Here is a 23,287-nt window from a genome sequence, read left to right on the forward strand (position 1 = left end):
ACCCACCTTCGCTGGACCAGACAGGACTGGCAAAAAGTGCTCTTCACTGACGAGTCACGGATTTGTCTAACCAGGGGTGATGATCGGACTCGCATTTATCATCGAAGGAATTAGCATTACATCGAGGCCTGTACTCTGGAGTGGAATCGATTTGGACGTGGAGGGTCCGTCATGGTCTGGGGCTGAGTGTCAAAGCATCATTGGACTGAGCTTGTTGTCATTGCAGGCAATCTCAATGCTGTGCGTTACAGGGAAAACATCCTCCTCCCTCATGTGGTACCCTTCCTGCAGTCTCATCCTGACATGACCCTCCAGCATGACATGTTTTCCCCCATTTCTTTGCCTCAATAGTGCGGAACTTATTCAGCATCTTGGTTCCGGAAATATTTTTCACATATATTTCTCCTGTAGACATTTCATAAAATCCTTAATTTAAAGAGTCCTAAGCCATGAACCAAACCAACCAGCTCTGAGCTGAATCACAATAATAAAAGCTTTGATTTTAAGCAAAAAAGGATTTAAAAATTGGATGAAAAGACAAAGGCACAAGATTGTGTACTTACCATTGTTATTGAGGGAATGCACAACAATCCCATGAAGCACTGCAAATTACATAAATAAAAACTATGAAAAAATATAAACTATTGATTTAAAGTTGTTGATTACAAGAATATAATCAATAGATTTTAAGGATATTGCAAAATAATCAGATATACACTCACTGAGTACTTTATTATTAACATCTGTACACCTACTTATTCTATTAATCAGCCAATCATGTGGCAACAGTGCTGTGCATAAAATCATGCAGATAGGAGTCAGGAGCTTCAGTTAATGTTCGCATCAACCATCAGAATGAGAGAAAAAAACCCGGCCAATTTGGTTGCTTGGGAGACCTGGCTGGAGTCATTCAGCACACTCTGGATTTGAACTTGTGACTGCAGAGGTGGTAGTCAGTGACTTTACATGCTGAGCTACCCAGGCCCCCCAAAAATGTTCTTTGGTGCAATCGTCAATTTTTAAATTGACTTGCATTCTTCAAAAGTGAAACAACACTCACTTCACAATATTTCATTTTGCCATGCGTTTGCAGTCTGTAGTCTGTACTGTCAAACTGGACAAGATTCGATTAAAACTCGCAGGGATCGTCTTGCCCTTCCAGGAACTCTTGAACATGCTTGGCTATGTTACTTTTCTTGACGGCCTCTCCAGTTTCTTGGAATGCAAGTGTGTAACACTTACCAGCCACTGCTGTCGATTTCAAAACAACCTCATTCGAACTCCGTCACACTCATTGCCCAGACTCTCTTTTTTTTTTTTTTTCTTTTTCCAACATGTTGACACTGTTTCTGGTAATCTGACTTCTTTTTTTTTTTTTTGCTTTAAATGCACTGTAAACTGCCAAAGCCCACCGCTTTTCTCATCAAATTTCTTGCAAAATATCTGCCGCAAAACAAAACACTGTTTGTTACTAAACATTGCACAAGTCCCAGAGTTTAGTATCAGGAAATCCACTGATGGCAAGATTTACTCATTTGGCGAGTGTGAAGTGTTTCTTTAACCCCCTGTACACTGACAGTACAAAGTTTGAAGACACTTGACTGAATTTGTTTCTCAGGATTTGAAAACTCTTTTATTCTAATAGTGTATGCTTTAAATGTTTACATTTTTTTAAATTGATGAGCTGGAGCAGAAAAGCAGTCAACAATTGTCCAGCATACATGGGAACTAATTTATCCACACAGTAGATGCTGATAAAATGAGAATATTATGGTGTAATTAAATCTGTTCTTATCAGTACTCTTGATAGCATTTAAAAAACGTGGCTGGTGTAAAAAAAAAAAAAAAGTTACACACTCTTGCAAATTCAGTGAAATATTTGCACTCCTGTCCAACAGAATGCAGAAAGAAATGGTCAACAGGAAACATAGTATGTCTGTGCCCTAGATTTATATACTTTGTGTTTTTTGCTGGAGACCGAAAGAGAGGTGACAGTCGCCCACGTAGGGCTGGGAACTGCTTAATAACTGAGTACTTATGCAACATGTCTCTGCGCTTTCATGTGTAAACATATTTTACGCAAGAGCTTGAGTAAGCATTGTGCAACTGAGTCAAAAGATGAACTGATTAAAATTCATGTGAAAGGAACTCGCCTGGCTGATGAGGATCATAGAAGCAAAGCAACGCATGCTGCAGCAACACATTTCTACAGAAATGTTACATCATTCAAACATTCTGAATGCAGATAGAAATAAAAAAACATTTTTTGAGTTAAAGTCAATATGAAATACCATTCCCAAACCATTATACTTCTGTAATTTGACACATTTCCAAATAAAAATTGATATTCAGTGAGGGGGGAAAAACGTAGACAAGGACTTGTGGGAATTAATTGGATTGTGAAAAGTAGGTGTTGCATAACAGAATTGAGTCAAAAATTAGAGGTTGAAAAATAAGAGGCATTCGTGACATCTGGCCCAAAAAGTAACAGTGTAAATGGAATGCTGACCAAAACTAAAGTTGATCAAAAACACAAACATATTAAGTATTTGGAAATAATATTTGAAACATTATTTTTCATGTAATTTTTTTTTTTTTTTACACATATATCCCTATTTTAGTATGATTTAATGCTAAATATGAAGATATTATCTCTTAACCCCTTACACTAGTGCAATTTTTCACAGTCAAATTTAGAAGTTCACCATTCACATATACAGTACTGTGGACTAACTGCAAAAAAAATAGGTCTCATTTTTCAGAGAACACCCCAAATAAACTAAAAATATTACTTTTTTTTATTAATTTTTTTTATTTTTTATTATTCACAAGTAATATTGTATGTGTTTATAGACTTATGATGAACAAAATAAAAAAATTATAATCATCATTTTTATTGACCTAATTTGTAAACCTATATGGTTCTGTTCACTCTACCTCACTTGGAAAAGTCTCATTTTATTCCACTAGTTGGCAGCAAGCACTAGAAAAAAATGTATATTTATTTTCTCTATCACGTTCCATTAAAATATACAGATCTGAAATAGGTGTTGCTCTAACGCATTTTAGCCCTTACAGATGGGCTCGTCCATAGACATTCAGTCTATTTTTCAGTTCAAGCACCACCCTCATTGTTTCATTGAATATCTTAGCCTAGAAACGGAGCTGTCTTTCTAGCTGTCATTAGAAAGCTGAGATCCCCTTCTTTGCGATGATATATAAAATTTTATAATCAATAGTCGAAAACAAATTTTTCTGATGATTGTTTTGCTTGCTTTTCCTTCTGGATGGCATATTTTGTTCTGAACATCTAAAATATAACATTGGATTATTCAGCCAAGCAAGCTCAGACAAGTAAACTCCCTAAGGTAAAAGCAGATATAAAGTTTTTGGCTGCTTGGGGTTCCTGAGAATGAGAGTTTAATTTGATGTATGACATTTAGGAGCTATGTGAAGGACTTTTATTTTCATATAAGTATTTCTACTCCATTACATCTAGGGGGCACTAATTTTCAATGCAAAATTTGAGGCCTTATTTTCAGGGTTGGGAGGGCTACTTTTAAAAAGTATTCTACTACAGATTACTAGGGCTGCCCCCTAATAGTCGACCAAACGTTAGTCAATGAGAAGAGAAAAAAAAAGTCTTGCAGTCAATGACGGACAGACATGATCGTTTACATGGCTGGTCCATGCGGTAATTATTTCGGGCAGGAAATTCAAAGTGTGGGATCATTTAGAGAGGGTAAAGGGTGACCCCAAGAAGGTGAAATGCAAATTCTATAGGCAAACGTTCACCTATCATTCATCGACTTCAAATATGGCTTATAATTTGAAACATGTAAGTAGCCTAACGTTAGCAACTTTAACTAACGGTAGATAACCTAGATAAATATGTGCTATTAGCCTATTTAACTTAATGTGTATTTCTCTCTATAAATTAACAAAATGTTCAGACGATCTACTTGCTGTTTTTTCTGTCAAATTCAGAGTCTTTACCACTTTTGCCAGTGTTGCTGCAGCTTGCTTGGTGCATGCGCTTGTAAAATTTATATTTTAAAGGCTCATTATTACAGTTTAGCATTCATGTGTATTGTAGAACAGTGTTAGCATTGTTACTTATAACATTCTTTCTCAGCCCTGGAATTCACTGATATATTGTTCATCCAGTGTTGGGTAAGTTAATTTAAAAAAGTAATCCACCACTGATTACTAATTACTTTGGGGCAATGTAATTAGATTATTTTAATAATGACGTCATCTGGAAATTAACTTTGCAGTTACTTTTTTGTTGGTGTTAGTTTGTGTTGGTGTGAAAGACAGAAAAAGAATACTAATGAACTGAATCATTTCTGAAAACTCATCTGCTGACAGCTTTGATAGTAAAGCCATTGTGTATTTGAATGCTTGTTGTTTCTTTTCAATGTGCAAACTTACATGTGTGTTTACACAACTTTAAAGGGAGTGGATTATCTCCCTGCTTGTGCTCAGACAAATTTACTATACTTAATCACTTGCGCCAGTGTAACGCTATAGCGTCGTGTTTTTGTTTTATTGTGTACAGTACATAAAGAGCATAAGCGTTTGCTTAGCTACGTCTTTTTCAATACTCTGTTCTGCAAATGTTTGTGAGCGATATATCCCATATGTATAGATATATCTACACTCCGCTGCGTCCATAGTAACACTCACTCATCTGCCGTCACCTCGATACGTGTCCTTTATGCCATGGTGGTTTGTTAGAGCGCATGTTCATTTGCTGACACCGCAACACACACAAAAGTACCAACATTGGAACGTAATACATTTTCAAATACATTCAACATAATATTATTGTTTTAGCAATAAATGTGTAATCCAAGTAATTACATTTTATTCATGTCTGTAACTTTAATGAGATTACTTATTTTTTTAATAATCCATTACATTACTGTTACCTCAAAATGTAATCAGATTACAGATTACTTTGTAAAGTGTTACACCCAGAACTGTGTACATCCCTAATTCCACAAATACATTTCATTTTTGGAAATATGTTTAACCCAAATAATGTAATTGTAACATATTTGAAAGCCTGTAACTGAATAAAATAATTTTAAATGTAATTTGTTATGGTCCTTTTTTTTTTTTACTAAAAAGGTAACTAGATTACAGTAACTAATTAATTTGTTATGTTACACCCAACACTGGTGGCAAAGACCAGAAAACGTTGTGAATTTGGTACTTCAATGCGCTATTCAAGCTTCTAAGTCAAGCTTCTCAAATGTCTAGAAAGCCCTGACATTCACTGTGCCATACACCAACATCACCACCCTTAATAAAATGTATCATGATAAAATATAACATAAATATAAGTTGCATTTTAAATAATCTCTCAAGGAATCTGTCACTTTAATCTACAACTGTGTCAGTTTCTAAATGTGTTAAGGCTATAATATTTTCATAACAAATATTATAGTTTCTATATATATATATATATATATATATACATACATATATATAGAAACTATATATATATATATATACATACATATATATAGAAACTATATATATAGAGAGAGAAACCGGTACAATGTGGAATAAAGGGCTTTAAAGTCTGGACCTTCAAGAACTATGGATACATTGCGAATAGGTTTCCTCCTGTGTAACAAATGTTCTGTTCTAATGATGTTTGACATTAGGACTCAAGCTGGCCTGGTTTGACAGGACTATTCCAAGAGATTACTTGAATCATTTAGAAACAATGTTTGTAGGAAACAAACATTTTCACTTAAAGCACATCCCCAAATCAGAAAAGGTAAAACCCAGACCCAGGAAAACCCCTGAACATGCACTGATAAATCGTTCACAATGGAACATGAAAGTAATGTGCATAAAAAAAAGGGTCATTTTTGATTGTTGATTTTTCTTCAAAGTCTAAAATCTGTGGCGCTATCAAAACATCACTCTTCTTTGTTTGAGAATCTTAACCATCCTGACATAACAATATTTGCTCAACCAATGGCATACGTGTATTTGCATATTAAACTGTGATAGGAGAATGTATTTTAAAATCTGTATTAATATGATTTATTAATGCATGACATGCTTACTCTTGCAAAACCAATAAAATGTTTGGCATACTGAACTAGAAGTTCCTGCTGTTGAAAAGATAAGCTTATTGTTAAAAAGAACGACAGTGTCCCATAAGCATGCACGGATTAAGATTCACAAACATGACCATTCGGGCTGAAACGTTTTGTTGATGTTATCGACAAGGTCAGCAATAAAAAATTGTCGACAATTGCAGCTCGCACCTGACTTGGGAGAGGAAGAATTACGCCGCTCACAGATGCACTCTAAAATTTCACAGCTTCAGGTGATGTAGATCACAAAGTATTAGGGAATTATAATGCAAAAATACAAAGTACAGTGGATATAAAACGTCTACACACTTTTAATGTGACCTATAATGTGAACAATTCAATTGAAAAACAAATTGAAATCTTCGTGGGGGAAAATGTTTTAAAAACGTGCAATAACCTGGTTGCATAAGTGGGGATGTGGCTGTGTTCAGAATTAACCAATCACATTCAAACTCATGTTAAATAGAAGTCATTACACACCTGCCATCATTTAAAGTGACTCTGATTAATCACAAATAAAGTTCAGCTGTTCTAGTAGGATTTTCCTGACATTTTCTTAGTTGCATCTCAGAGCAAAAGCCATGGTCCGCAGAGAGCTTCCAAAGCATCAGAGGGATCTCATTGTTGAAGATATCAGTCAGGAGAAGGGTACAAAAGAATTTCCAAAGCATTAGATATACCATGGAACACAGTGAAGACAGTCATCATCAAGTGGAGAAAATATGGCACAACAGAGATATTACCAAGAACTGGATGTCCCTCGAGAAGAAAAGACGAGAAGAAAAGTGGTCAGGGAGGCTTCCAAGAGGCCTACAGCAACATTAAAGGAACTGCAGGAATTTCTGGCAAGTACTGGCTGTGTGCTACATGTGACAACAATCTCTCGTATTCTTCTTATGAATGGGCTATGGGGTGGAAAGACAGAAGCCTTTTCTTACAAAGAAAAACATCCAAGCCCGGCTGAAATTTTCAAAAACAAACATCAAGTCATGTGTTATGGTCTGATGAAACAGAGGTTTAACTTTTTGGCCATGATTCCAAAAGGTATGTTTGGCGCAAAAACAACAATGCACATCACCCAAAGAACACCATACCCACAGTGAAGCATGGTGGTGGCAGCATCATGCTTTGGGGCTGTTTTTTTTTTCAGCTGGAACCGGGGCCTTAGTCAGGGTGGGGGGAATTATGAACAGTTCCAAATACCTGGCAATTTTGGCACAAAACCTTCAGGCGTCCGTTAGAAACCTGAAGATGAAGAGGAAGTTCACCTTTCAGCACACATCCAAATCCATAAAAGCATGGCTTCACCAGAAGATTAAAATTTTGGAATGGCCCAGCCAGAGCCCAGACCTGAATCCAATTGAACATCTGTAGGGTGATCTGAAGAGGGCTGTGCACAGGAGATGTCCTCGCAATCTGACAGATTTGGAGCGCTTTTGCAAAGAAGAGTGGGCAAATATTGCCATGTCAAGATGTGCCATGCTAATAGACTCCTACCCAAAAAGACTGAGCTCTGTAATAAAATCAAAAAGTGCATCAACAAAGTATTAGTTTAAGGGTGTGCACACTTATGCAACCAGGTTATTGTGAGTTTTTTTTTTATTTATTTTTTCCCCCTCAAAGATTTCAGTTTGTTTTTCAATTGAATTGTTCATGTTATAGGTCACATTAAAGGTGGAAAATGTTTTGACATGATTTATCTTTGTCTCATTCTTTTACATCACAAAAACCTGGCATGTTAACAGGGGAGTAGACTTTTTATATCCACTGTAAGTAAATACAGAAGCACTCTCGTTGTGGAATAAGTGGAGCTGGAGCTGCCGCTCCACTGAAACAAAACTTGCATGTCGAGCGTCTTTAAAGGAAGAACCCTACCGTTACATCTTAAATGCAGATATATTTAATGCGTTATAGCTTTATTAAAGTTCAAATAATACGAAAGCAGATCATGTAAATAACTACAAACTCCGAAACTGGCATTTCTCTGTGCGGTTAGCGCCTCTTCTATGAGTTGCGCGAAAGTCTCGATCTAAGGGGGAGAGATTGAACTGTACCCGGCTGATGCACACTGTCGTGGGGACACTCATCCCCCAAGCTCTACATTATAACTTAATGTCTCGCGACTTATTGAATCATAATATATGTCACTGTGCAAATAATTTTTTTTTATCTGAGAATGATGAATATAATATAAAAAATACAAATATTTTAAAATGTCTAAAAATAATTTAGAAAACATGCATTCACCTGAGAAGCAGCATATAGGATATTTATACTTTTAGAGAATAGACCTTGAATATAAGTATATTTTGTCTTTGTCTATATTTTGTTTACTGCACTCGCAGAACTATAACCAAGTAAAAAAAAAATCACAGAGTCACATGGGGTAACCTCCTCATGGTTGGTATAATGTGATTCGCTCTCAGTGGGGTGCGTGGTGAGTTGTTTGTGGATGCCGCGGAGGATAGCGTGAAGCCTCCACACGAGCCATGTCTCTGCAGTAATGCACTCAACAAGCCATGTGAGGCGAGTCACTACGCTACCACGAGGACCTAGGGCGCATTGGGAATTGGGCATGCCAAATTGGGGAGGAAAAAAAGGGCAGTTAGTATTGCGCTCTATATATATATATATATATATATATATATATATATATATATATATATATATATATATAGCTAATACTAACTGCCCTTTTTAATTATATATATATAATTATTTTGGCTGTGCATTCTTTTTAGTTCTTTTATTTAAGTGTCTTGTGTTTTAAAATAAATATACATTTTGCAATTCCCATTTGGTGATGCTGGTGGCACATTCCATTAAACATAAACAGTGCTGTGAAAAAGTGATTGAACCCTTGGATTTAATAACTGGATGATCATCCTTTGGCATTAATAACCTCAATCAAGTGTTTCTGGTAGCTGCGTATTAGACCTGCACAACATTTAGAAGGAATTTTGGACCATTCTTCTTTACAGAACTGCTTCAGCTCAGCCATATTCTTAGTATGTGTGGTGTGAACGGCTCTCTTACAGTTTGTCTAACTGTTGACAGATGAATATCTATGCTCTTCAAGATAAATCTCTAGCCCTTTTCAAGCTTCATGCAATGCAAAAATTCCTAATTGAAGATGTTCTGAGATCTCTCTTTTGGTCCATGTCAGCAGATGCTTCTTGTGAATTGCAAACTCAAAATGTTTGAGTGCTTTTTATAAGTCAAAGTAGCTCTAACGCACACCTCCATTTTCGTTTCATTAACTGAATACCAGGTTTTCCAACTCCTGACTCTAATTAGCTTTTGTTGACATCATTAGCCTACTGTGAATGTTTGAATTTTGTTTTCAATATCTGCAAGAACAATACAATTATGTGTGTGTTATTAGTTAAAACTAAGTTTTTTTTTGTTTTTGTTTGTTTTTTTTCTCCCCAATTTGGAATGCCCAATTCCCAATTTGCTCTTTAAGTCCTCGTGGTGGCATAATGACTCCCCTCAATCTGGGTGGCGGAGGATGAATCTTAGTTGCCTCCATGTCTGAGACATCAATTCACGCATCTTATCACATGACTTGTTGAGTGCGTTACATCAGAGACAGGTTTGTGGAGGTTTCACGCTGTTCTCCATGGCATCCACAAACAACTCACCACATACCCCACCGAGAGCAAATCACATTATAGTGACCACGAGGAGGTTACCCCTTGTGACTCTACCCTCCCTTGCAACTGGGCCAATTTGGTTGCTTAGGAGACCTGGCTGGAGTCACTCAGCTCACCCTGGATTCAAACTCGTGACTTCAGTAGCTCTGCATCTTTACTCGCTGAGCTACCCAGGCCCCCTAACAGGTTGTGTTTTCTTTATTATTGTAACGTCGATGTATATCTAACCAGATTATAAGACAAAATATATACATAAATGTGGGTAATTACAAAGAGTTTACATACTTTTTCTTGCCACTGTATATTCCTAAGTCACAGCCATGAACCATGATTTGCTACTTGCTAATTTAGCTACCAAATATAAACACCCCGTTTTTTTTTTGTTTTTTTTTTCATAAAATAAATTTTAGATTATTTTTCGACTATAAGATTATTTGCATTGACATTGTTTAATGTCAATTTTAGCATGTTGGTGATATGTGTTAGAACCAGTTTGATTAGTTTGGCTTTATTTTCTTTAGGCAAAATTTTATTTATTTACTTTGAAATTTGAAAACTTGTAAAATTTGTATGATGGCCTTTGAATTATCCACCAAGTTTTTGTCTCTTTGTCTGTAGGGGGAACTCAGCGCCTGCCACGAACTATCGGAGTGTCTGTCGCAAAAGAGCTGATATTTGCGGCACGGGTACTGGATGGCATGGAAGCAAAGAGTTTTGGTCTTGTGAATCATGCTGTAGAGCAGAATCAGAGCGGAGATGCTGCATACTTACGAGCGCTGGATCTGGCTCGGGAATTCAACCCTCAGGTATGAATAGTCACACTAGTTCAATTAGCGCACAATTCCTTATCCAAAGCGATGTTAAATTCACTTTTTATCTGAAGAATCCGCCTGAAGTAACTTGAAGGAATAGTTCACCCAAAAATTATCAATCTCTCATCCTTTACTCACCCCTATGCCATCTTGAACTCGTATGATCTTTGTTTTGCGGAACACAAACAAACATATTTTGATGGAGATATGACTGAATATATCCATACAATTCAAGTCAATGGGGTCCAAAATCTTGAAAGTGTTGGTCTTATTTGACTTGCATTGTATTGATACTTTCACATCATATCTCCATCAAAATATATGCTTTTGTGTTCTACAGAAGAAAAAAGTCATGCAAGTTGAGACGCCGTAATGTTGAGAATTATCATTTTTGGGTGAACTTTTCCTTTAAATGACTTGCTGAAGTGCACAGTGGTGATGGTTCACGATTTGCACTTCCTGGAGTTTAAACCTAAAATCTAAGAGACACAACCTTTAACTATTAAGCCACACATAAGTAGCTTAAAGAATACAATCATTTTCTGTTTCTTTTGAGTGAAATATGACTGTTTTAACAGGTTTTGCGACATTCACTTGGACACACACATTGATTTACAGATAACATGTTACTGTCAAACAATGACCGTTTGAAAAATATTTTTGCAACAATAATGTTGTCTGCTTTTTCAAATGATTTGCTTATAATATGATTGATTATAATACTGTAGTTAGGATTTAAATTGTTCACTCTTCTGATGAAGCTTTGTGAGTGCTCACTTTCTCTCTCTCAGGGACCGATTGCAATCAGAATGGCAAAGCTGGCAATCAACCAGGGTATAGAGGTAAGATTACTGCACATTTAACTGATTTTTTTGTAATTTGTTTTTGTTTAAAAAAAAAAAAAAAGATTCCAGGTATCCAAGTTCAGTCAGACAAAGATTCAGTGTCTTTTAAGACATTAGCTGAATCTATAATGTACTAAAACAGTTAGCTGTCATTCATGCCATATTACCATGGATAAGAGTAGCTTCAAAATGGCAGCAACAGTAATATTAAGATGTCCGTGTTTATTAACTAATTATATTTAGTATTAGGTAGTAACAGATTGCATGTAATCTTGATTGTTATCAGATTAGAAAAATTAAGTACTTGTAGTAATTAGACTAATTACATTTTAAAACATGTTTAATTATTTCACAGATATCTGTTTCCAAACAGGGCAGCAGTGGGAAGGGCCGAGGGTGTGATGATTTTAAGTAGGCCTAGATAATTTTTTATATGTCAAAATATCAAGGAAAATGTATTGCTCATGACATGACCCCTTTAAAGGTTTTGCTATCTATTCACAATTATATAGTTATTTGCATTTTATTATCTGCATTTACCAATGTTTTGTCCCAATTTGTGTGAATTTTAATGCACTTTTTATTTGGCTATTAAGTTTCTGTAGCATCTGTAGACTAATTTCTCGATCCTTCAGGCCTGCACAATTAATCAGAAATAACATCAAAATGGCAATATGGTCATATGTGATTATTAAACTGCAGAAGACTGTGATTCAAGACAGATACACATGGTCTGTGTGCATTCAGAATAAACTGGTGATGCGCTGATCTGTGTGCATGCAGGGGCTAATGATGTTTTCAGCACTCTCAGAGAAGCTCATGTCCAAGCTTCAAGCAATTCCAAACACTAGTAACAGCTTTAAGTTATTATACAAATCTACAAACATAGCACAGTACAAAAGGAGGAGATTTAAGTGTTTCACCATATGCAGAATATTGTAAACTCTTAAATTCGCACTTGAAATTTTCAGTGTCAAAATAAAAGCTCCAGATGAAGGTAAAGTAAATACAACATTAATATATTAATGAATACATTTTGAATAAAAAAAATCTAATCCTCAAAATCATAATCATTAAGTATTATGATCTTGTAATAAACTTGACTGGGACCCACAGTAATAATTTAGTATTATGAAATATTCAACTGGGTTCCAAAAAGTTGTTTTGCATTCAAAAAACATGTTTTAGTAAAAATAAATGAAGGTAAAAATGCTTTTTGTTAAACTACTATGTATAAAGAATGTTATCATTTTCATTGATATGCTCTTTTATATTTATATCTAATTCTTTATTGTGTTCATTTAATGATAACTGTGGGAAACATGCCTTTATTATTTTTAAATAGATTTTTATTTTAAAATATTGAATCAACTTGGCTGCAATGGCTGTTTAGATTAAATGATGGTTCATCTCATTAAATAAAAAAAAAAACTTTTGGGACATTTCATAGCAAATATTTGAGAGAGAATTTTTGTAATCATAACGCCGAGCCTGTGACCTATAGTACCCAATGCAGTAATGATACACATGCAGATGATTTTTCCACATCCACCTTCTCACCATGGATAACAGCTAAATTATAATCTTATCAGTGAAAGTGTGGGTATGTGCAGTCATGTGCAACTGTCATCTGAGATGTCAACTTGACCCTAGAGGCCAACCTGTCAACACTGCAGGACAACATCCCTTAAGGCCTCAGGACATGATCTGTAAAGTACACTTCCTGAAAAGTGTGGTCTTATTTATCATTAAGCTAAAAGAGCAGAGACCTCTTCAAATTTTTATAGTTTACTCACCCTCACTAATAACCCCCAACTCTTTCATTTATCTCCCGTCCCCATACTTTGTATTGAAAAGAGCAACCAGTACATTATATAAAATGTGTTCTTTTGTGTCCCATGAAAGAAAGTCACATGGGTTTAGAACCAAATGAGGGTGAGTAAATAATGGAAGAATTCTCATTTCTGGGTAAACTAACCATTTAACAAAGTAGAAATTAAGATAAAATGGTTGAACTTTTAATTCCTTCTTTAAGGAGGTCCTTCATTAAGAAGCAAACTAGCTTGTTTGCATCTGGCCTTCTTTTGAAGGGTGTTGTATTTAAAACGTTGGAGAAAGAACTCTATTGAGATTTTGATGCCAAAGTACATTTACTTAAAAATGAGGTTATATTGAGAGTCAAGATATTTCTATTTCAGTGAAATGCCACGGTAACCTACAAAAGTAGGTCTGTGTTGTTCTTGCATCTCTGAAAGTGTGCTTCTACATCCACAAGGAGAAAATAAATTGTGGTTTGAGTGGTTGCGCAAAATTCATTCAGTCAGGTTTTACAGTATATAATAATTATGGTTCATATAAACAACATTAGTAATGTTAGCTTTACGTCATCAGTTTTCATATACACACTGAAATAACCAGCTTTTTTATATGTTCCAGGTGGATTTAACAACAGGATTAGCTATCGAAGAGGCATGTTATGCACAGGTATGGTTGCTCAATAATTTAATAAATCCATTTATTGACTGTTCAGTGAAGTATACAAAATATTGTTCTACATTACATTTAGGTACCACAAAGTGAAATTCCATTTAACTGGGTGTTTCTTCACCATTGGCACTCTGTTTATCCCATGAGGTCCCAACAGATTTAATCTTTATTTTAGTTGTTGTAGTTGTTGCTATATGAAGGTCACGTCTGTTGGAAACTTTTTACTAAGACTTTTAACTATTAATTTTTGTTACTTCTCAAATAGGGCTGAAGCGATTAGCTGACGTTATCAACAACGTCGACAAAAAAAAATTGTCTACAAAAATGTAGTCATTTGATCTCATTTAATGCAACATGAGGTCATTTGAAACACTTATGATGGCACACGAGAGCAGCACTGCCACTCATGCCTGACTGAAGAGAGGAAGAAAACAGCTCACAGTCCAGGTGCAAAGGTGATGTAGATCGCAAAGTATGAGGGAATTATAATACAGAAGCAGTGTCTTCCTGACGTGAAATAAAGCGGAACCTTACCTGGCATTCCACTTGAGCAAAACTTACCTGTCAGATTGTCTAAAAATTAAGAGTGGAAGAGGACTCCAGTGGCAGCCTGTGAAGCTCTGGTGAACTCCATGCCCAAGCGGGTTAAAGCAGTGCTGGAATATAATGGTGGCCACACAAAATATTGACACTTTGGGCACAATTTGGACATTTTCACTTAGGGGTGTACTCACTTTTGTTGCCAGCGGTTTAGAGGTGTGTTGAGTTATTTTGAGGGGACAGCAAATTTACACTGTTATACAAGCTGTACACTCACTAATTTACATTGTAGCAAAGTGTCATTTCTTCAGTGTAGTCAAATGAAAAGATATAATCAAGTATTTACAAAAATGTGATACTGTATATCTTAAACGCATCCTTTATTAGAGTTAAAATTATAAGGAAGCGGTTGTGTAAATAAGCTCAAACTCCGAAACTGGCATTTCTCTGTTTGGTCAGAGCCACTAAGATGAGTCGCGTGGAAAACAGTGAGAGAGAGTTTCAAACTTCTACCGGCTGATATACCCTCTCGCGCAGAGATGCTCTTCCCCGTGCTAGCTTGCTGCAACTAGATTATAAGATGGCTGGCGATGTATTGAATCAAAATATAATGTATGTGTATCGGTGTGTATCTTATCATAAAGAAAATCAACAATATGCAGATCTATAAAAATATATATATATTTTTTTTTTTAAGTTAAAGATTGATCGAATTTAACAAAAAGGTGAGAGAGTGTAGTCTTAGCCCAAAGTTTTTTATTTGTCTTTTTTGGTTTGTTTTCCAATATAAATATCTAAAATTCCTCATGCACATTTACTTTAGGAGCTATACTGCAGAAGAAACAATTGTAATTGGAGAATGTTGAATATAATATTTCACATAATTTAATATTTTAAAATATCAAAAAATCTTTCAAACAAGATGCATTTACGTAAATGCATTGTGTATTCCATGATCAATGGAAAAATTTAAATGTTTCATGCTGCAACCCCATTAAACTTAATAATTTTTTTTCTTGTATTTCACTTAGTTATTTAGAGGTATTTTTAAAAGATGATTTTGTCCTCTTTATTGATGTTAAGCACATTTAATACATCCTTTTAAGTCTATTATCAAAATAATCGTTAGTTGCAGCCCTATTACTGAGTTTAAAGTCCATCCATCCATCCATCTTCAACCGCTTATCCGAAGTCAGGTCAGCTGCTCCAGCAGGGGGCCCCAAACTTCCCTATCCCGAGCCACATTAACCAGCTCTGACTGGGGGACCCCGAGGCATTCCTAGGCCAGTGTGGAGATGTAATCTCTCCACCTAATCCTGGGTCTCCCCCGAGGCCTCCTCCCAGCTGGACGTGCCTGAAACACCTCCCTAGGGAGGCGGCCAGGGGGCACCTTACCAGATGCCCAAACCACCTCAACTGACTCCTTTCGACGCAAAGGAGCAGCGGCTCTACTCCAAGCTCCTCACGGATGACTGAGCTCCTCACCCTATGTCTAAGGGAGAAGCCTGCCACCCTTCTGAGGAAGCCCATTTCGGCCGCTTGTACTCGCGACCTAGTTCTTTCAGTCATGACCCAGCCTTCATGACCATAGGTGAGGGTAGGAACAAAAATTGACTGGTAGATCGAGAGCTTTGCCTTTCGGCTCAGCTCTCTTTCGCGGACAACGGTGCGATAGAGCGAGTGCAATACCGCCTCGCTGCCCCGATTCTCCCGCCTACCTCCCGCTCCATTGTCCCTCACTGTGAACAAGACCCCGAGGTACTTGAACTCCTTCACTTGGGGCAATACCTCCTTCCCTACCTGGAGTACGCACTCCATCTGTTTCCTGCTGAGAACCATGGCCTCAGATTTAGAGGTGCTAATCCTCATCCCAGCTGCTTCACACTCGACTGCCAGCTTATCCAGTGAGAGCTGAAGGTCACGGAGCGATGATGACATGAAGACAACATCATCTGCAAAGAGCAGCGATGAGATCCCCAGCCCACCGAATCACGACACCTTCCCCACCTCGACTACGCCTCGATATCCTGTCCATGAATATCACAAACAGGATTGGAGACAAAGCGCAGCCTTGGCGGAGACCAACCCCCACATGGAATTAACTCGACTTTGTGCCGAGGACCCGGACACAGCTCTCGCTTTGGATGTACAGGGATTGGATCGCCCTAAGAAGGGACCCCCCCCCCACCCCGTACTCCCACAGCACCTCCCACAGTCTCTCCCAGGGGACCCGGTCATACGCCTTCTCCAGATCCACAAAACACATGTAGACTGGATGGGCATACTCCCAGGCCCCCTCCAGGATCCTTGTGAGAGTAAAGATCTGGTCTGTCGTTCCACGGCCAGGACGAAAACCGCATTGTTCCTCTTCAATCCGAGGTTCGACAATCGGCCGAACCCTCCTCTCCAGCACCTTGGAGTAAACTTTACCAGGGAGCCTGAGAAGTGTGATACCCCTGTAGTTGGCACACACTCTCTGATCCTCCTTTTTGAAGAGGGGAACCACCACCCCGTTCTGCCACTACTTAGGCACTGTCCCAGATTTCCACGCAATGTTGAAGAGGCGTGTCATCCATGACACCCCCTCCACATCCAAAGCTTTCAGCATTTCTGGTCGGATCTCATCAACCCCGGGGGCTTTGCCACTTCGGAGTTGTTTGACTACCTCAGTGACCTCCCCCCAGGGAAATAGAATCTGATCCCCCATCAGCCTCCGGCTCTGCCTCTAGCATAGAGGGCGTGTTGGGATTTAGGAGTTCTTCAAAGTGTTCCTTCCACCGCCCAATAACCTCCTCGGTTGAGGTCAACAGCGTCCCAAATTTGCTGTATACAGCTTGGATGGTTCCCCGTTTCCCCCTCCTAAGGTGGCGGACGGTTTTCCAGAATCACTTTGGTGCGGACCGAAAGTCCTTCTCCATGGCTTCTCCGAACTTTTCCCTCACCCACTGCTTTGCCTCCCTCACGGCTGATGCCGCAGCCCTTCGGGCCTGTCGGTACCTTGCAACTGCCTCCGGAGACCTCCGGGACAACAAATCCCGGAAGGCCTCTTTCTTCAGTCGGACAGCTTCCCTGACCACCAGTGTCCACCACGGTGTTCGAGGGTTACCACCCCTTGAGGCACCTAAAACCTTGAGGCCGCAGCTCTCCACCGCGGCTTCGGCAATGGAAGCTTTGAACATTGCCCACTCCGGTTCAATGTCCCCAATCTCCACAGGGATGCCTGAAAAGCTCCACCGGAGGTGTGAGTTGAAGATCTCGCGGACAGGGACCTCCTACAAACATTCCCAGTTCACCCGCACTACTCGCTTGGGCTTCCCAGGTCTGTCCAGAGTCTTTCCCCCCCCCCTGACCCAACTCACCACCAGATGATGATCGGTTGACAGCTCTGCCCCTCTCTTTACCCGAGTGTCCAAAACATATGGCCTCAGATCTGACGACACGATTACAAAATCGATCATCGACCTTCGGCCTAGGGTGCTCTGGTACCACTTACACTTATGAGCATCCTTATGTTCGAACATGGTGTTTGTTATAGATAATCCATGACTAGCACAGAAATCTAATAACAAACATCCACTTGAGTTCAGATCGGGGAGGCCGTTCCTCCCAATCACGCCTTTCCAGGTGTCCCTGTCATTTCTCACGTGTGCGTTGAAGTCACCCAGCATCACTATGGAGTCCCCTACTGGGGCCCTATTCAGGACTCCATTCAGGGTCTCCAAGAATACTCTGAACTGCTGTTCGGTACATATGCACAGACAACAGTCAGAGTTTTCCCCCCCACAACCCGTAGGCGTAGGGAGGCGACCCTCTCATCCACCGGGGTAAACTCCAACGTAGTGTCGCTCAGCCGGGGGCTCGTGAGTATCCCCACACCCGCCCGTCGCCTCACACCCTGGGAAACTCCAGAGAAGAATAGAGTCATCCCCTATCCAGGAGTATGGATCCAGAGCCAAAACTGTGCGTTGATGTAAGCCCCACCAGATCCAACTGGTAACGCTCCACCTCCCTCACCAGTTCCGGCTCCTTCCCCCCCAGTGAGGTGACATTCCACGTCCCCAGAGCTAGCCTTTGCTGCCCGGGTCTGGTCCGTCAAGGCCCACGGCCTTCACTGCCACCCATATGGCAGCGCACCCGACTCTTGGGGTTTCTCCAGTGGGTGGTGGGCCCAAGGGATGTAGAAGGGGGTTTCACGTCGCTTTTTCGGGCTGTGCCCGGACGGGCTCCGTGACAAGCCCGGCCACCAGGCGCTCGCCGACGAGCCCTCCATCTGGGCCTGGCTCCAGACGGGGGCCCCGGGCTTCCTCCGGGCAGGGTAACTCCTCCTCCTTCTGTTTTTACCATAGAGTCTTTGTGAATCATTCTTACTCTGGCCCCTCACCTGAGACCAGTTTGCCTTGGGAGACCCTACCAGGAGCACATGGCTCCAGACAACACAGCCCTCAGGATCATAAGGGCACACAAACCTCTCCACCACGATAAGGTGCTGGTTGCCGGAAAATTTAAAGTAATTTTGATATTTTTTAGGAAAAAAATTTATGTGGTGTAAAATGTAATAAAAACAAAGTCTTGTTAAAAGCTGAAATTCTTGAAAAAAAATAAATGTTGGCATGAGTAGTGCATAATAATTTTTAAATTATTAATATTTGAAAAAACAAAATTTTGATATTTGCTCAGAATAAAACGGAACACACATTCACAATGTAATTTTGAGAGAAAAACACTTTTACAAGTTAATACAAGTGTCTTGTAATATATTATAACCACAGAAAAATATCTTATGGATGTTACTAAATAGACATTGCTTTTGTCACTTTACTTAATGCATACCTAAAATATACAGTTGAAGTCAGAAGTTTACATACACCTTAGCCAAGGTGAGGTCAGGTCTTAGTGATGGCAACTCCAATACCTTGACTTTGTTGTCCTTTTGACATTTTGCCACAACTTTGGAGGTACGCTTGGGGACATTGTCCATTTGAAAGACCCATTTGTGACCTAGCTTTAACTTCCTGGCTGATGTCTTGAGATATTAATTCAGTGTATCCACATAATATTCCTTCCTCATAATGCCATACATTTTTGAAGTGCATCAGTACCTCCTGCAGCTAAGCACCTCCACAACATTAAGTTTTTACCTCCATGTTCACAGTTGAGATGGTGTTCTTTAGCTTGCAAGCCTCATCCTTTTTCCTCCAAACATAACGATGGTAATTATGGCCAAACAGTTAAATATTTGTTTCATTAGACCAGAGGACATTTCTCCAAAAAGTAAGATCTTTGTCCCCATGTGCACTTGCAAACTGTAGTCTGGCTTTTTTTGTTTTGTTTTAGGAGCAGTGGCATCTTCCTTGCTGTGCAGCCTTTCAGGTTATGTCGATATAGGACACGTTTTACTGTGGATATAGATACTTGTCTACCTGTTTCCTTCTGTCATTTTGTGTAATTTTCCAAGTTGCTTAAATGCACAGATAACTTAGTGTATGTAAACTTCTCATCCACTGAAATTGTGATAGCTGATTAAAGGTGAAACAATCTGTAAACAATTGCTGGAAAAATTACTTGTGTCATGCACAAATTAGATGTCCTAAAAAACTTGCCAAAATTATAGTTTGCTAATATTAAATCTGTGGAGTGGTTAAAAAATGTGTTTTAAATTGTCCTCCTAGAAAAGTTATGGTAACTTTCCTATGGTAAAGTTATGCATTAGGTATCATTTACTAACAATGAACAATATAATTTGTTCACATTGTATTAACTAATGTTAACATATATAAATTAATATATAAAATGCATTAGTATATGTGTAAATTTGCATTAACCAAGATTAATAAGTGCTGTAAAATTATTGTTCATTCTTAAGATGGGTGCACACTGTACGATTGTTTTTTGTCAGACTGTACGAAATGAACTCATTGATATCGTCATGGCACACTGTACAACATGATGTCAGACTGCACAATACACATCATAGCCAATTGTGGCCCCAATTGTCCCAATCAGTGAAAATGATCCAATACCACTCCATCACAAGCATAGGCTAACATTTACAAGAAAGATGGATTTTGTCAAATAGGCCTATAATAAGACCCCAAATACAGATCACAAATACAGAAAATGACAGATGTTGAGAATGAACTTGAGTGCAGGAGGTAGCCTACAGTGATAATGAGCTGGTAGCAAGAAAATATTCATTGTGGAAATAAAGAATTGTGGCCCTGAAAAATTACAAACTTCTCCCGTTCACATTGGAGAAAACAAAAAAGGTGGGATATATAGCACATCTTTTTCCTCTTAGATTAGTAACCTATAGGCCTCGCAAAATGTAGAAAATTCATTAAGGATGATAATGTATCACGTTTGCAAATTCCCTATGGATGATGCACAATGAGACAGATTTCTATAATTGTATCCAACTGTATTTGCTGATTTGGATTAAAACGTCCCATAAATACTTACCAATATAAATTGTTCAATCTTTCTGTTTTGTTTATTTATTAATAAATACAATTGGTGTGATATGAATCTTAACTAAAGAAGTTTACAGACATTTAAATTAAATTTATTAAAAGTAAAATATTAATAAAAATAATGTTGTAAAGATAATGCATGATAAATGTAATGAAAAAAAAATGAGAAAATGCAATAATTTATTTATTTTCATTTAGTAGCCTAGCTCTGTATTTGGTTAATTAAGAGAATAATTGTATTTGTTGTAACTTTCAATTATGTTATTTGGTGATTATTCAGAGCTCATCTCATACTTAATGTTGTTTTTGGTTGTCACTGTCATTTTGACTAACTTACTACTGACTTTTATTTTTAGCTTTTCATAATATTATTTCTAGTCCTACATGTAGAACAAGTGACGTGCTCTAAAATCTATATTTTTCCCTATTATTTTTATTTTAAGTCATACATTTTGTTTTATTGGTTAAACAATGCAAAATCCGCAGTTGGACATCGCAGACAAATAAAACAAACTAGTGAGAATGTGAGAAGGTTTCTTTAAGGGAGTTTATTTTATACAGGTTCTCAGGGCCAAAAAGGGGCCATAGTTGAAAAAACACCCAGTTATTTCATGCAGTTCATAAACATTGGCCTAGATCGCTCAGAATGCCACTAAATTTAGCTCTTAAGGCGGCACAGCTTCAGCATTCCACTGATATGGCTCTTTGTTGTCTCTTAGGTGATCCCAACAAAAGACAGACTGGAAGGTTTGGCAGCATTTAAAGACAAACGGCCTCCTCGCTACAAGGGCGAGTAATGCTGGCCTATCGAGTGCAATTACAAGCTGCTGCCTTCAAAATTGCCTTTCACTCGTTGAGTCTCAAAGTATGTCGCATACCTGAAATAGTTGGAGTGCTGCCGAGTCCCTGGGTAATGGTAAAACCTGTAGGGATTTCAGTTCAAATTGTGAATCGCAAGCTTTAAAGTTTTCTTTGTGAATCAAGTTTTTTTTCACTTGGTATGTCCATTTCTTTTTTTAATGTGTGTGTAAACTTTTACATTTATGTTAAATGTGGTAAGTCTTTGGTTATTCACACATTAGATGAACTAATGCAAAATGCACATCAAACTAATACTAAATGACAAATAAAAGTGTATGTTGTTATATATGAGCATGACAATATATCAAGAACAGCGCTTCAAGTAACTTACCTGTCAGCACTGATATTGTTCATCACAGTTAATTTCACTGCAAATTATATACAGTATAGTTGTATATGTAGTTCAATCAACAACTAGCTGGTTTTTGCTGTAAGGATAATTTCTCAATCTAATTCAATGTGTATAGAAATGAGCACTGGCCAGTTTTTAGAAGAAAAAAGTGAACTGCTGAAATGAATATTTGTAACGTATGCAATAAAGCCTTAAAGCATATCCAAACTTTGTCTTACTTTTGCACAATGCAAGTATATGCCAGTTTATGCCGCAATCACAAGTTCCAAATTTACTGTCTATTCATTGAGAGGTGGTGGAATGGAGGAGCCATTAAAAAAGTGGCACCGCTTGCCAAGGTCATCCATGTACAACTGCGTAGCGGTAGCCCAACAAAAATATTTTATCTATTTGCAGCTGCCAAATGTCACTTACCAATCAAAGTAGATTCTAAAGTAGAATATAGTAGTCTATAGTACAGAACAGGGACTACTTTTATGTTTTTTTTTTTTTTTTTAAGTTTGACAGACTTTGTCACTATGAAGTGTTGTTGTATGGATGAGAACTGCGTAAAGATTCTTTCCACAGAAAAAATTACAAAATACGGGTCTGAAATGACATTCCTTTAAATTTACATTCATCATTATTATTAATTATGATAAATGTAAACTTTGGTGGAAAACATTTCTGATAAGAATGTTGATGTTGATGTACCCAGTCTAAATGTTTACAATGTAAACCCACAAATTATTCTGTCTCATTGACACTTTCCAGGCAACTCTGCAATCGTTTCACTACTGCTTATTACAGGAAGTGCTACAGCAGTTAATAGCTTGTACTAGTCACATATCACTGAAATGAATCTTATTTGGCTTAATTTACAGTGCAGAAAACATGTTAATTGCCATCACAATAGTATATTACGGTTGTGGGTAAAGGGTGAGTGATGTTTTTACCGTCTTGTTTTTGTTATTGGATCTTTAGCGGCAAAGCTGGAAAAAAAAAAAATCCGGACTGTTGCAAGAGTTGCTGTGTCAGCCAACAGGAATGCTACACTGGGAGATCATGAGGGATGTTTCTGCCCGGCTGCTGCATTCTGGGAAATATTTACCTAGTTATATAATCTCATGTACACACACACACACAGCAGGAGAAGCATAGCT

General features: G+C 38.0%; 1 protein-coding gene across 2 annotated transcripts in view; it reads left to right on the forward strand.

The window, feature by feature from the left end:
• auh (AU RNA binding protein/enoyl-CoA hydratase) overlaps positions 1-22,346 on the forward strand; it is a 63,999-nt gene extending 41,653 nt beyond the window's left edge. For both annotated transcript variants that reach the window (XM_052117731.1, XM_052117732.1), the window contains 4 exons: positions 10,397-10,584; positions 11,382-11,432; positions 13,872-13,919; positions 21,652-22,346. In XM_052117731.1, coding sequence (XP_051973691.1) covers positions 10,397-10,584; positions 11,382-11,432; positions 13,872-13,919; positions 21,652-21,729 — 365 coding nt within the window. In that variant the 3' untranslated portion in view covers positions 21,730-22,346. The remainder of the gene's footprint in view (positions 1-10,396; positions 10,585-11,381; positions 11,433-13,871; positions 13,920-21,651) is intronic.
• Positions 22,347-23,287: the final 941 nt, after the last annotated feature.

This window comes from Xyrauchen texanus, chromosome 44, assembly GCF_025860055.1.
Source record: "Xyrauchen texanus isolate HMW12.3.18 chromosome 44, RBS_HiC_50CHRs, whole genome shotgun sequence".
In the NCBI taxonomy this organism is placed as follows: Eukaryota; Metazoa; Chordata; class Actinopteri; order Cypriniformes; family Catostomidae; genus Xyrauchen; species Xyrauchen texanus.